Here is an 11,780-nt window from a genome sequence, read left to right as displayed (position 1 = left end):
TAGCTTGTTGGTTGGGTTGCACATACACTGGTCCTGGGTCGGGGTCCTCTGGCGGTGCTACCACCGAGTGGTATGCTGTGCCTGTGCGCAACATTGTGCAGCACACCACAGGCCAGCACGATGCGGCACACCTTGTAAGGGCGGTATAGAAGCATTCCCCTGGTCCTGTCAAGGCAGCGCCACTGACATTTCAGCTGCCCAATCGCCCGCTCTACAACTGACCGAGTGCGAGAATGGGCATCATTGTATCTGTGCTCTCGGCCAGTTTGTGGGTTGGTTAGGGGGGTTAACAGCCACATCTTTAGTGCAACGGTTCTCAAACTGGGGTCCCCGGACCCCCGGGGGTGCGCAAGCCATAGCTTGGGGGTCCGCGAAATAATTTGCAATAAATTATTAAAGTTATGCCATATCATTAAAAATTGCGTAAGTACACATGGGAACCACTGCGCCAATAAAACAAAAATACTGATCCAATTACTCCCGCTTACGTTAGCTTTGGGCCAATCAAAACTCAAATGATTGTATCACGTAAATCTGACACACATCACTCACTCGCATCACTTTGCTCAGGACGCACTTAGCACAGCTCCTGCTGATGTTTAGCTAGCTAGTGGTGATGGATGCCTATTTAAGACCGTCCACTTCATCAAGTGATGCTAAACCCAAACCAGCTAAACTGAGAAGATATGTCGACAATTATCTCGAGCTTGGTTTTATTCAGAGCAGCGACGGAAGACCAAAATGTGTCGTATGTCTTCAGGTGCTAGCTAATGAAGCCATGAAGCCGGCCAAGCTAAAGCGGCATCTGATGACGAAGCACCCGGGGCTTAAGGACAAAACAATGGATTTTTTCCGCCTAAAGAGTGAGGAATACATGCTTCAGAAAACACGACTGGTGAACCTGGCCACAACTTCAGAAAAAGCACAGAGGGCTTCATATTTGGTGGCTCAACGGATCGCAAAAAGTAAGAAGCCACACTCAATTGGACAAGAACTTCTTCTTCCAGCGGCAGTTGAAATGTGTGAAGCTGTGCTTGGGACAGAGGCAGCTAACAAACTCAAAACTGTACCGCTTTCAAATGACACCGTGAGAAGGAGAATTGAAGAACTATCGGCTGACATTCAGTCACAGCTACTGGATAGACTGCGTTCATGTGAGCAATTTTCTATTCAGCTGGACGAATCAACAGACATTTCCAGTGCAGCTCAATTGATTGTTTTGGTGCGCTATCCCTGGGAAGGAGACATTTTGGAGGACTTTCTGTTCTGCAAGGAGGTGCCAGGCAAGACAACAGGTGAGGAAATATTCAGACTGCTGGATGCTTTCATGACTGAAGCGAGACTGAGTTGGGAAAAATGTGTGGCCGTTTGTACGGATGGCGCAGCGGCGATGACCAGCCGAAAGAGTGGAGTAACGGCGCGGATAAAGTCTGTCAATCCGAGGATTATGGCGACTCACTGTATGCTACAACGGCAAGCACTCGCTTCCAAAGACATGGAACCAGATCTTCACTCTGTTTTGAACACAGCTGTGACTGCAGTTAATTTTGTGAAGTCAAGGGCACTGCAATCACGTTTGTTTGGACAACTTTGCCGGGATATGGATGCTGGACATGACGCACTGCTATATCACTGTGAGGTGCGATGGCTTTCTCGTGGTAAAGTTTTGCAGCGGGTGTTTGAGTTACGCAGAGAAATGGCAGAGTTTATGACAGAGGAAAAACCCAACATCGCACAGTTTTTTACAGACCCGGAGAGTATGGCCAAGTTGGCATATCTTGCCGACATATTCAACATACTGAATAGCCTCAACCTCTCCATCCAAGGAGGCCACACATCCATCCTTGAAGTCAGCAACAAAATCACTGCCTTCATGAAGAAAACAGTCCTATGGAGAAGGAGGATACAAGACGGGATAACAGACATGTTCCCCCAACTGAGTGAGTTTCTCCACACAAACAACTTGTCTGTGGCCACAGTGAGGAAGGTTGCGACCTCACACCTCACATCACTGAGCGAGCACTTCAGCTCATACTTCTCCGATGTGAACACTGATGCCTGGGACTGGGTGCACGATCCCTTTGCACCAGCTGCAACAGCAAATGGCCTGACAGGTAAGGCAGAAGAGCAGCTGTTGGAATTATCCTGTGATAGGACATTGAAGGCACGATTCCAGCAGGTTAATCTGGCAAACTTCTGGCCCTCCCTCTCACATGAGTATCCCGAACTCACTGCTGAGGCCATGCAAATATTGCTCCCTTTTCCTACAACGTACCTCTGTGAATCATCATTTTCCACTTTGACTGCAATGAAGAATAAGTACAGGGCTCGTTTACAAGAGGAGGATGATCTTCGAGTCTGTTTGTCAACCATCACTCCAAGAATAGGTAAACTATGTTGTGAGAGACAGGCTCATCCTTCTCACTAATTTAGTGAGTTATTGATGTGAGTGATGTGTGAATTGATTTGTGTGTTATAATACTTTAATAGAGCTTAATGCAAATGTTTGTAATGTCTATATTTATAAAAATTTGAAAATATGTCATCCTTATAAGGCTTGAATGGCCCTACCATGTAAATATTTATTCCTTTCCTCGAGAATGTGTTGATTTTTCAATTGTTGGTTTTATATAATTCCTCAAAGCGCTTTAGCCATGAAACTTGAAAAATTAACTGTGTTCATTAGGACTTTGCCGGTCTTGTTACTGTTCATTTTCTGAAAGCTTTAAGATCTGTTACTTGAAAATTAGGAATGCTGTGAGGTCAAAATGTAATCTGAATAAAAATGACCCTGTGTTCAAAAGTATAGAAATGGTATTAACATTTATTTATTCAAATTCAATTTAAGTTCATTTCTATGAAACTCGCCTTAAGTATTTAGGTTGAAAGGTTTAAAATATAAATAATTCCTACGGCATCTAGGAGTATAAATGTCAGTAAACATTTGTTTAATCGGCATGAGGATTATAAGCTGTTAATATTTGATGAACAGCTGTCCTTCAATGATCACATTGCAAAGACAATGCGGTCATGCCGATATGCCTTATTCAACATTAGAAAGGTTAGACCCTATCTCACTGAGCATGCGGCACAACTCCTTGTCCAGGCCCTGGTAATCTCAAGGTTGGACTACTGCAATGCTCTCCTTGCTGGTCTTCCTGCAAAGGCTATCAAACCACTCCAGCTGGTTCAGAACGCAGCAGCACGCCTCATCTTCCAACAGCCCAAAAGGGCTCATGTGATGCCCCTTTTCATCTCCCTCCACTGGCTACCGGTTGAAGCCCGTATCAGATTCAAGTCACTAATGCTTGCCTACAGGACTATCACTGGATCTGCACCGACATACTTTCACACCCTCCTACACTCCTACACCCCATCAAGATCCCTGCGTTCTGCAAACCAGCGGCGTCTTGTACTGCCTTCCCATAAGGGCAGTAAATCGCTTTCCCGCTCATTCTCATTCACAACTCCTTCCTGGTGGAACATTCTTCCTAATTCGGTCCGGTCAACCACATGTCTCACAACATTCAAAAAACTACTTAAAACCCACCTCTTCTGTGAATACTTGACAGACAGATGAAGAAAAGAAAAAAAAACACTAACCCTCTCGTTTTCTCTCAACAGGTATTGGTCTAGCTTTTGGTAAAACTAGTAACTTTGTATTGGCACCTATTGCACTATTGCTCCTGTATGACATATCGCTTATTGCTCCTTATACTCTTTGTAAGTCGCTTTGGATAAAAGCGTCTGCTAAATGACTAAATGTAAATGTAAATGTATAAGGGGGTCCTTGGAAAATTTTCTCCCCTGTAAGGGGTCCTTGGCCCCAAAAAGTTTGAGAACCCCTGCTTTAGTGGATAACCATCTCCTGATGGGCAGTTGAATAATTACATGCACATTTTTTAAATATAGAAACATAACTTTAAATGCATCACTCACCAAGAAGCCACCTATCGCTCACCCTGCCAGCTTGGAGCCTCATCCCAACCATGCTGTTTGTGTCATGGCTCTGCTTCATTTAGTCATGTTTTTCTTGGTCCTGTAGCAGAGCCATGACAAAGCCTTTGGTTATGTGTGGAGAGAAACATATTATTGTCCTTTTGACAATAATATACGTTCTCTCCAGTGTCTCGTCATTGGCCCCGCCCCTCTCGTTTCATGTATTGTCTCCCTCTTGTGTCTTATGTTCCACACCTGCCCTTGCTCGTTATCCCTCGTTTGTCTTCCCTATTTATACCCTCATGTTCCTTTGTCCTGTGCTCGTGTATTACGTTTGTTGTGCGTGTACTGTGCTCACCTGTTCTATGGATGTACTACGTTTGATGTGTTTCGTTTGACCCCGTGTCTCAGCCTTGCCTTGTCCTGTTCGTGAACCTGTTTAGTTTAGTGAGTTGTTTTAGTGTTCTTTGGTTTTTGTTTTGCCCCATTGTGGGAAGTTGTTTCTTTGTCTTTTTCAAGCGTTTTGGTTATTGTGTTTGTCCCCCTCGTGGGTGTTTTGTTTCTGTTTTTGTTATTTATTAAAGTCTTGCTCGTTAACCCCTTCATTGCCTGCCTGCAATTGGGTTCTTTCACGCCAGTCGTGACAGTTTGTAAGTATGAATGAATCATGGGTTGACCCAGGCCACCTTGCCACAATATTTGTTAGGCACATTTGTGCATCACATAGTATCTGCACTTTTATTGAATGGAAATGTTTTCGATTCACATATGCAAATTCTTCCTCAGATGGCGCCTTTATAGCAATGTGTGTGCAGTCCATCGCTCTGATTACATTAGGAAAACCGGCTATCGCTGCAAATTGCGCTTTGATGTTTGGCTGGTCAACTGCATTGTATGGGAACCTTATACAGTGAGGGAAATACATATTTGATCCCCTGCTGATTTTGTAAGTTTGCCTGCAAACAAAGAAATGAAGGGTCTATAATTTTTATGGTAGGTTTATTTTAACTGATAGAGACAAAATATTTTTAAAAATTTGAAGTGTTATTTAACTGCAATCATGAGATTTGCATAGTAGTCACAGTTCGTGCACTTCAATGCCTTTTATGTCCACTTCGCAAACCTCTGAAGCAGTAAGAGAAGCATACAAAATATGCAGAGCGGGAGGTCGTAAGGATCAGTATTGAACCGCAGTAGCTCGGCGGCTACCAGTCAAATAATTTGCTTACCTTTTACATGATAATGTGGAGTGAAAAAAAAGTGAGAAAAGTTTCTGTTGAGAAAAGTCTTTCGACACTACAAGAAGTCATATGCTATGTAATCGTTATCTTTTGCTGTCTACTCATTTTCTTCTTGCTCATCTTTTCGTAATATATATAAGAACAGACTAGTGTGCACCCGCCATTGCAGCGTATAAATTAAACTCTTGGCGCAAAAGATGCTACGCACAACACATGACATAATTAAATCAATAACTTTGAAAACAGCGGGGAGCACTGATTGGTCGATCAACCAGAGTAACAAATGAACAATTCCTTATTTTTTTATTTTAAGCAATAAAAGATCTGAGGGGGCTGTACATGTAAATGAGGGGGCCTAGGTCCCCTCAGGCCCCCTCGTGGCTACGCTACTGCTTCGCAGCTTAAACCCTAATCATTTGAGCTTTGGCTCAAGGTTTATTTTTTAAAGTACAAGATTGTCTTACAAACTGATGTAGAAAATCTAAAATATTTGCCATAAATAAAATGGCTGCTAAATGTCATCTAAAACTAAAGAAATCATAACATTTACTATATTGTGTTTTAATCTCGATATTTCAATTAAAACTATACACTGCTAAAATAAATCATATAAAAGCTAATAGTTTCCATTTCAAATTCCATTATGACCCATCAGCTGTTTACCAATAAAACCAGTACAAAACTGCTTTACCAACTGTTCTTTAGGATTTTGATGGCGTTCTATTCAGGGTTCATACACATTTTTACCAATACATTTCCATGACCCAGAAAATTCCATGTATACATAATAAAGAATAAAAATCATATTAAAATTTGCCTTTCGATTTGGATAAAAGCATCTGGAAAATGCCCAAATGTAAATGTAAAATGTACCACACCTAAACTAAAATCAAAGACAGGGCATTTGTTTTCTTACAAAATAAACCAGTAAGTAGGTTTACATACCTACAGTAAATAACTGGAAGGCAGCAGTAAGAATACATAAAATGAATAAAAGTATTCGGCAACTCGACATTGCGTCACGGCGGGACGCAATATCAGGCATACACTCCAGCAGCCCTCAGCACATTTTTTTGCACACAGCCCTCAGCTGAGCTGCATTATCGCCGGCAGAGCTGCTCTCTACCCCGACAGCCGACGCACTCTCTCGTCAGTCGACGAGTTGCACCGTACTGGCCCAACCGCACTTGGTTCTCGGAGCTAATGCTCCTGATGACAGCTCCCCTGGCCAATTCCCCTGAAGAAGGACCTTCTTTCGCAGGGAAAGGGCATGTTGTGGCATCCGAGCCAGACCTCTGGAACCTCCTGGACGGAACGAGGAGATCCTGATGGGCCTACCCCCCGGTGGTGGTTGAGATTATCACTCAGGCTAGGGCCCCTGCCACTAGGCAGCTGTAAGCCTTTAGATTTTTTTAGATTTAGATTTAGATTTAGATTTAGATTTAGATTCAATTTATTGTCATTGCACATGTACAAGGCAACGAAATGTGACCTCTGCATTTAACCCATCCAGAGAGTAGTGAACACACGTACCCCCGGAGCAGTGGGCAGCTATCACTACAGCGCCCGGGGAGCAAGTAGGGGTAAGGTGCCTTGCTCAAGGGCACCTCAGTTGTTACCCGCCGGCCCTGGGAATCGAACCGGCAACCTTCTGGTCATGAGTCCGACTCTCTAACCATTAGGCCACAACTGCCCCCAGTTGCCCCCAGTTTAAGTGGCGCCTCTTCTCGTCCTGGTGTTCTTCTCGAGGAGAAGACCCGCGGAGTTACTTGATCGTGAACGGGTTGTCCTTCCTACAAGAGAGACTTGAGAGTAATCTCTCCCCTTCCACACTGAAGTGTATGTAGCCGCCCATCACAAACCAGTCGCTGGAAAGTCTCTGGGACAGCACGACCTGATCATTAGGTTCCTAAGGGGCGCGAGAAAACAGAATCCGCCTCGTCCGCACTCCGTACCCTCTTGGGACCTCGACGGTCCTGGCGGGCCTCCAGATGCCCCCCTTCGAGCCCCTGGGAGATGCCGCTCTTTACCTTACGATGAAGGCGGCTCCCCTGGTGACGCTTGCCTCCATCAAGAGGGTAGGGGATCTACAAGCATTCTCCGTGCCCACTCTCACTCTCCGTGATACTCTCACGTTATCCTGAGATCCCAGCTTGGCTACATGACCAAAGTTCCCACCACTCCCTTTCGGGACCAGGTGGTGAACTTGCAGGCGCTCCCCACTGGGGAGGAAGACTCAACCCCATCCGTGTTGTGTCCAGAATGCGCGCTGCGCCTCTACTTGGACCACACGCAGAGCTTTAGGAGCTCTGAGCAGCTCTTTGTCTGTTTTGGAGATCAGCAATAGGGTAGAGCAGTCTCCAAACAGAGATTGGTGCACTGGATCATGGACACCGTCGCTACGGCGTACCGATCCCAGGCCGCCCGTGCCCACTGGCAGTGAGGGAACAGTCCACCCGGGGTGTAGCCTCCTCTTGGGCACTGGCACAGGACGCCTTTCTGGCAGACAGGTTCTACAGCCTCCGCGTGGAACCGGTAATAGCCTGAGTCTTGCCAACAGGTGAGTTCTTGCCTCCTAGGTGGGTCAGTGTGGTATTTCCATCTCCTTTCTTCCCCCACCAGGCGAAGAATATGCATTCCATCCATCACTAAGCACTTCCTGGTGGCGGGCTGGGCGGAGCACCCCTGCCTCCGTAGGCCGGGTATCAGCCGAGTTATCTAGCGTATAGCTCTAACTGGACCTAGTGCCCCACACGAAGTAACCCTCCCAGCAGGGTGGGTCTGTCTGATGTATCCTCATGATCTGGTTCCCTTGGTAACCCATGACCTCCCCCAGGTGGACCTCCCCCTTGCGGTACTCCCTTCAGTCCGCACATTCCTCCCATGAGTTCTGCCCTGCTGGCGAGACCATGTTGGTGTCTCCACTAAACTGTATTGTGTGTATTAAAGTTAACTAATTATCTGTTGGACAGCTTGGTATTACGCTGCTTTGTTAACCTATTACACTATTTTGCTCTGGCATTAGAGAAAATATAAAAATGCTATAAAATACATTTCATTGTGTTGTATACTGCAAACTATACAATAATATACTAAATAAAATTATCCTTACCTTTAATCAGTTTGTACATGTCATCAACTCAACTCTCAACTCAACTTTATTTATATAGCGCTTTTTACAATTTTCATTGTTACAAAGCAGCTGTACATGAGACATATTGACTATAAGCAAAATAATTAAAGTTGTACCTGCAAAAACAAGAAAAAGTTGAAAACACAGAAGACAGACATACCCACATACAAAACACTCCACACACACAATATGCACACGTACTAACACACCTAGACAAAGAGACACACACACACACACATGGATGCGCACGCACACACACACACACACACACACACACGTACGTACACAGACAAGTACGCACACACACACATGCTCAGTGAGGAAAGGCAGCATGGGTTGGTCAGACTGATACATTGTGAGGAAGGGGTTGACTTCTCTAGCAATACTGTTAAATATCCCCACTTTCACTGTGAAGAGAGCAAGATCAGCAACTCGGGTCTTCACCTCCTCGAATGATTTCACTTTGGATTAGGTAGTTCATCCCCTCTCTCTACCATCTCGACATAGTGTTTGACATGCGGCCAGAGCAGCAATGCTCTTTCTGACACGTTAACATTCTCAACTTCTCGGCTTCGTTTCTTGACACAGCATCCGAAATGGTCCCTTGTTTGATGGAGGACTTAAGTGAAGCACCGCAGCTGGCAGTGGGTGTCACGGCGTTCCTCGGAGTAAAAAACCCGGTGATGGGTTTCAAAGTTTTTAAAACTATTTTTTGCAGAGTCGACATTTTGCACATCCCAGATCATGATATCTTTGAAGCCATACATTATGCTTATCTGAATGAAGCCACGCATTATTAAATCTGCATTTTCCTGGCATTGTATAAATTTACATCCACAATTTATCAGAGACGTTTATGTTACATTGCTGGCTGCAGCAGGGGCCCTCTCGCAGCGAGCACTCCCTCTGCTTTGCCTGTTCGCAAGATCACCTAATTTACCAATTAGCTATAGTTAAAATTAGCAAATAAACATTTTATTTTCTACAGGTATTCTTTGGACAATTTCCATGACTTTCCAAAACCTTTTTTGGTTTCCAACACTTTGTCAGACCTGGAAAGTTCCAGCTTTTTCATGACCGTACGAACCCTGTCTTTTGGTTTCCATCCCACCAACAGAACCCAACAAATACAAATTTGAGAATAGGTTTATTTCACACATATATTCATGTATTCATTTTTGCTCATGAGACAGGACAGCATAACACACATTATCCAGAAATTGTACATTCACTCTTTTTTATTTTTTGCTCTGCGATCAGGAACAGTCCTCCTGAAATACTTACAGTAAAGAAAACGGCAGGTTTTCATGAAAATGAAAACACAGAGAGTAAATACCGTGAGTAAGAAGGCCATGACATCCAGTAGATAATACTGATACCAGGTCAGTTCATGTGCCTGAACTCTCAAGTGTTTCGCTCCTTTATTCCTCATCACAAACTCGATCCAGAACACGGCCTGATCCAGAGGCTTCATGGGCTGATCGTGATGAATTCTGGACAGCTTCATCATGCTCTCCTTGTACCTTATTAAACAGAAAACAACATCTTTAAGAACATTCAACAGAATGACAAAAAATCTTTAAGTAAGGGATAATGTCCAGGCAGCCGGTTGTTATGGCAGAAATAATCCCCGTCAACTTGATCAGGACGTGAAGCGGAGGGTCTTGTATCACACTGAAGGGGCTTATTTCGTGATAACAGCCGGCTGCTTGTACATTATCCCGCTTATTACACGGCTACTTGCCACATGAGAAAAACAGGACATGAAATGGGATTTTCAAATATTTGATTAGCTCATTTTTACTGAATGCAGACCTTCCGCGAGGAAAAGCTGTTTACTTTCGGTTTTAAGGTAAGAAACGACGTTCAAATGTCATGAACAGGCAATTTGGTTTAATCATTTGTAAATATAATGTCATATACTGTATGCTATTAAAAGACATATTTAATTATTTTTTGTGTAATATTAAACTGTACCTGTCAAAATGATTTGTAGCATCCGGGTCACCGTGTGTTATTAGTTTTGAGAGGTTGTTATTTGGGAATAATGAATGTGCAAATGTCGCGGCTGGCCAATCAGAATCGAGCATTCCAACGAGCCGTGTAATAATACTGAATATAGAACACTTTGTACAATAGACACATTTGTTCACTATTACGTTTGATGATTTGACCAAAAGATTTAAAAAAATAACACCCATTTACATGTTTTGTTTAGCTTGAGGCTCAAACCCACAACCTCTAATTTGCTTATAGTTTGAATTTACGTTGTATTATAAATAACAGTGTTGAGAGCGTCGACAAGGTCTTTGGACGTCATGGTGTTGATGTCGAGGACAACAGCAGCTCCTTTGCTTTTCATATGGTTGAGATTATCCGGCTGATCAGCAAACAGTGGTAAACCCACCATAGGAACACCATGATAAACAGCTTCATACAGTCCATTCGTCCCACCGTGAGAAAAGAAGGCCTTCATTTTGGGATGTCCTACGAGATTAAACAAATCTTCATGTCTCTGACATCACTGGACATAAATAACGTGAAGTGAACACATGACAAGACTTTCTTTACCAAATAAATCATTCTGTGGGATCCAGTTGTAGAGTTTTGTGTTGGGGGACAGAGTTTCTGGTGTTTTCCCACTGTAACGCCACACAACCTGTGCAAATATACACAAGGAAACTTTTGCAAACATTTGCGCTGTGGATTTTAACACAGAAGTCACAACAGTCGTGTGTGTGGGGGGGAGTGCGTGTGTGACATCATTCACAATGCTTCATGAGTTGTATAGTCCGCTGCCTCATAAATTCATGTAAAAGTCTTGTACATTATGGTATTGTCAGATTTTCTTTCTCGCTTCAAATTAAAGCTTGTAATGTTTGTAATGATTTGTTTTAAAGCCCTATCGAGTAAATGACTGGGTAAAATAAGCTTCTGGAAGTTAGTCATGAAAGTTACAGACCTTTTGTGGGATCTGAGCAAAAGCAGAAGCGATCATATTGGTTTTGTCCATTGTCAGATTATTCACCAACGTTCCCAATGAAAACACGACAATGCCATGATCTCCTGAACTCTGAACAAACTCCTCCAGATCCTAACAAACACAAACATACACAAAGACATTCTACAACACTGTAGTTGTGTTCTTGCATGATTTTTGATGCTGTAACAAAACTGACAACAAGGATTCAAACACAAAACTAGTAATGAACCACGAATAATATAAAAGCTATACAAAATACACAAAATGATAACAAAGCTATTCATAAATACAGTTTTACATGAGTTATTAATAATTGGTAAAGAAAGTGTCTTGTAATGCTGTCTGTCAGAGACGTTACCTTTGGAAGAGGTTTGGCAGGTTTGCAGTGTAATCCTCCAACAAATTTAAAATTAGGCATCAATGGTCGAGGAAACTCAAGATCCCAGTAAGTTCTGATCAACCAGATGTCGACCTTTCCTATCGT

General features: G+C 43.3%; 2 protein-coding genes across 2 annotated transcripts; one reads left to right on the top strand and one right to left on the bottom strand.

The window, feature by feature from the left end:
- The first annotated feature begins 616 nt into the window (after nucleotides 1–616).
- LOC130555321 (SCAN domain-containing protein 3-like) lies at nucleotides 617–2,428 on the top strand. Its single transcript, XM_057335435.1, has one exon. It carries the CDS (start codon nucleotides 617–619, stop codon nucleotides 2,426–2,428), a length of 1,812 nt encoding a protein of 603 aa, XP_057191418.1.
- Nucleotides 2,429–9,541: 7,113 nt separating this feature from the next.
- LOC130555304 (UDP-glucuronosyltransferase 2A1-like) lies at nucleotides 9,542–11,780 on the bottom strand. Its single transcript, XM_057335413.1, has 5 exons — nucleotides 11,655–11,780; nucleotides 11,276–11,407; nucleotides 10,885–10,972; nucleotides 10,581–10,800; nucleotides 9,542–9,836 (listed from the first exon to the last, which is right to left on the bottom strand). The coding sequence occupies exons 1-5, from the start codon at nucleotides 11,712–11,714 to the stop codon at nucleotides 9,542–9,544; spliced, it is 795 nt and encodes a 264-aa protein (XP_057191396.1). The 5' UTR covers nucleotides 11,715–11,780.

This window comes from Triplophysa rosa, linkage group LG6 (genome assembly GCF_024868665.1).
Source record: "Triplophysa rosa linkage group LG6, Trosa_1v2, whole genome shotgun sequence".
NCBI lineage: Eukaryota > Metazoa > Chordata > Actinopteri > Cypriniformes > Nemacheilidae > Triplophysa > Triplophysa rosa.
This window is presented reverse-complemented; position numbering and strand designations above follow the sequence as displayed.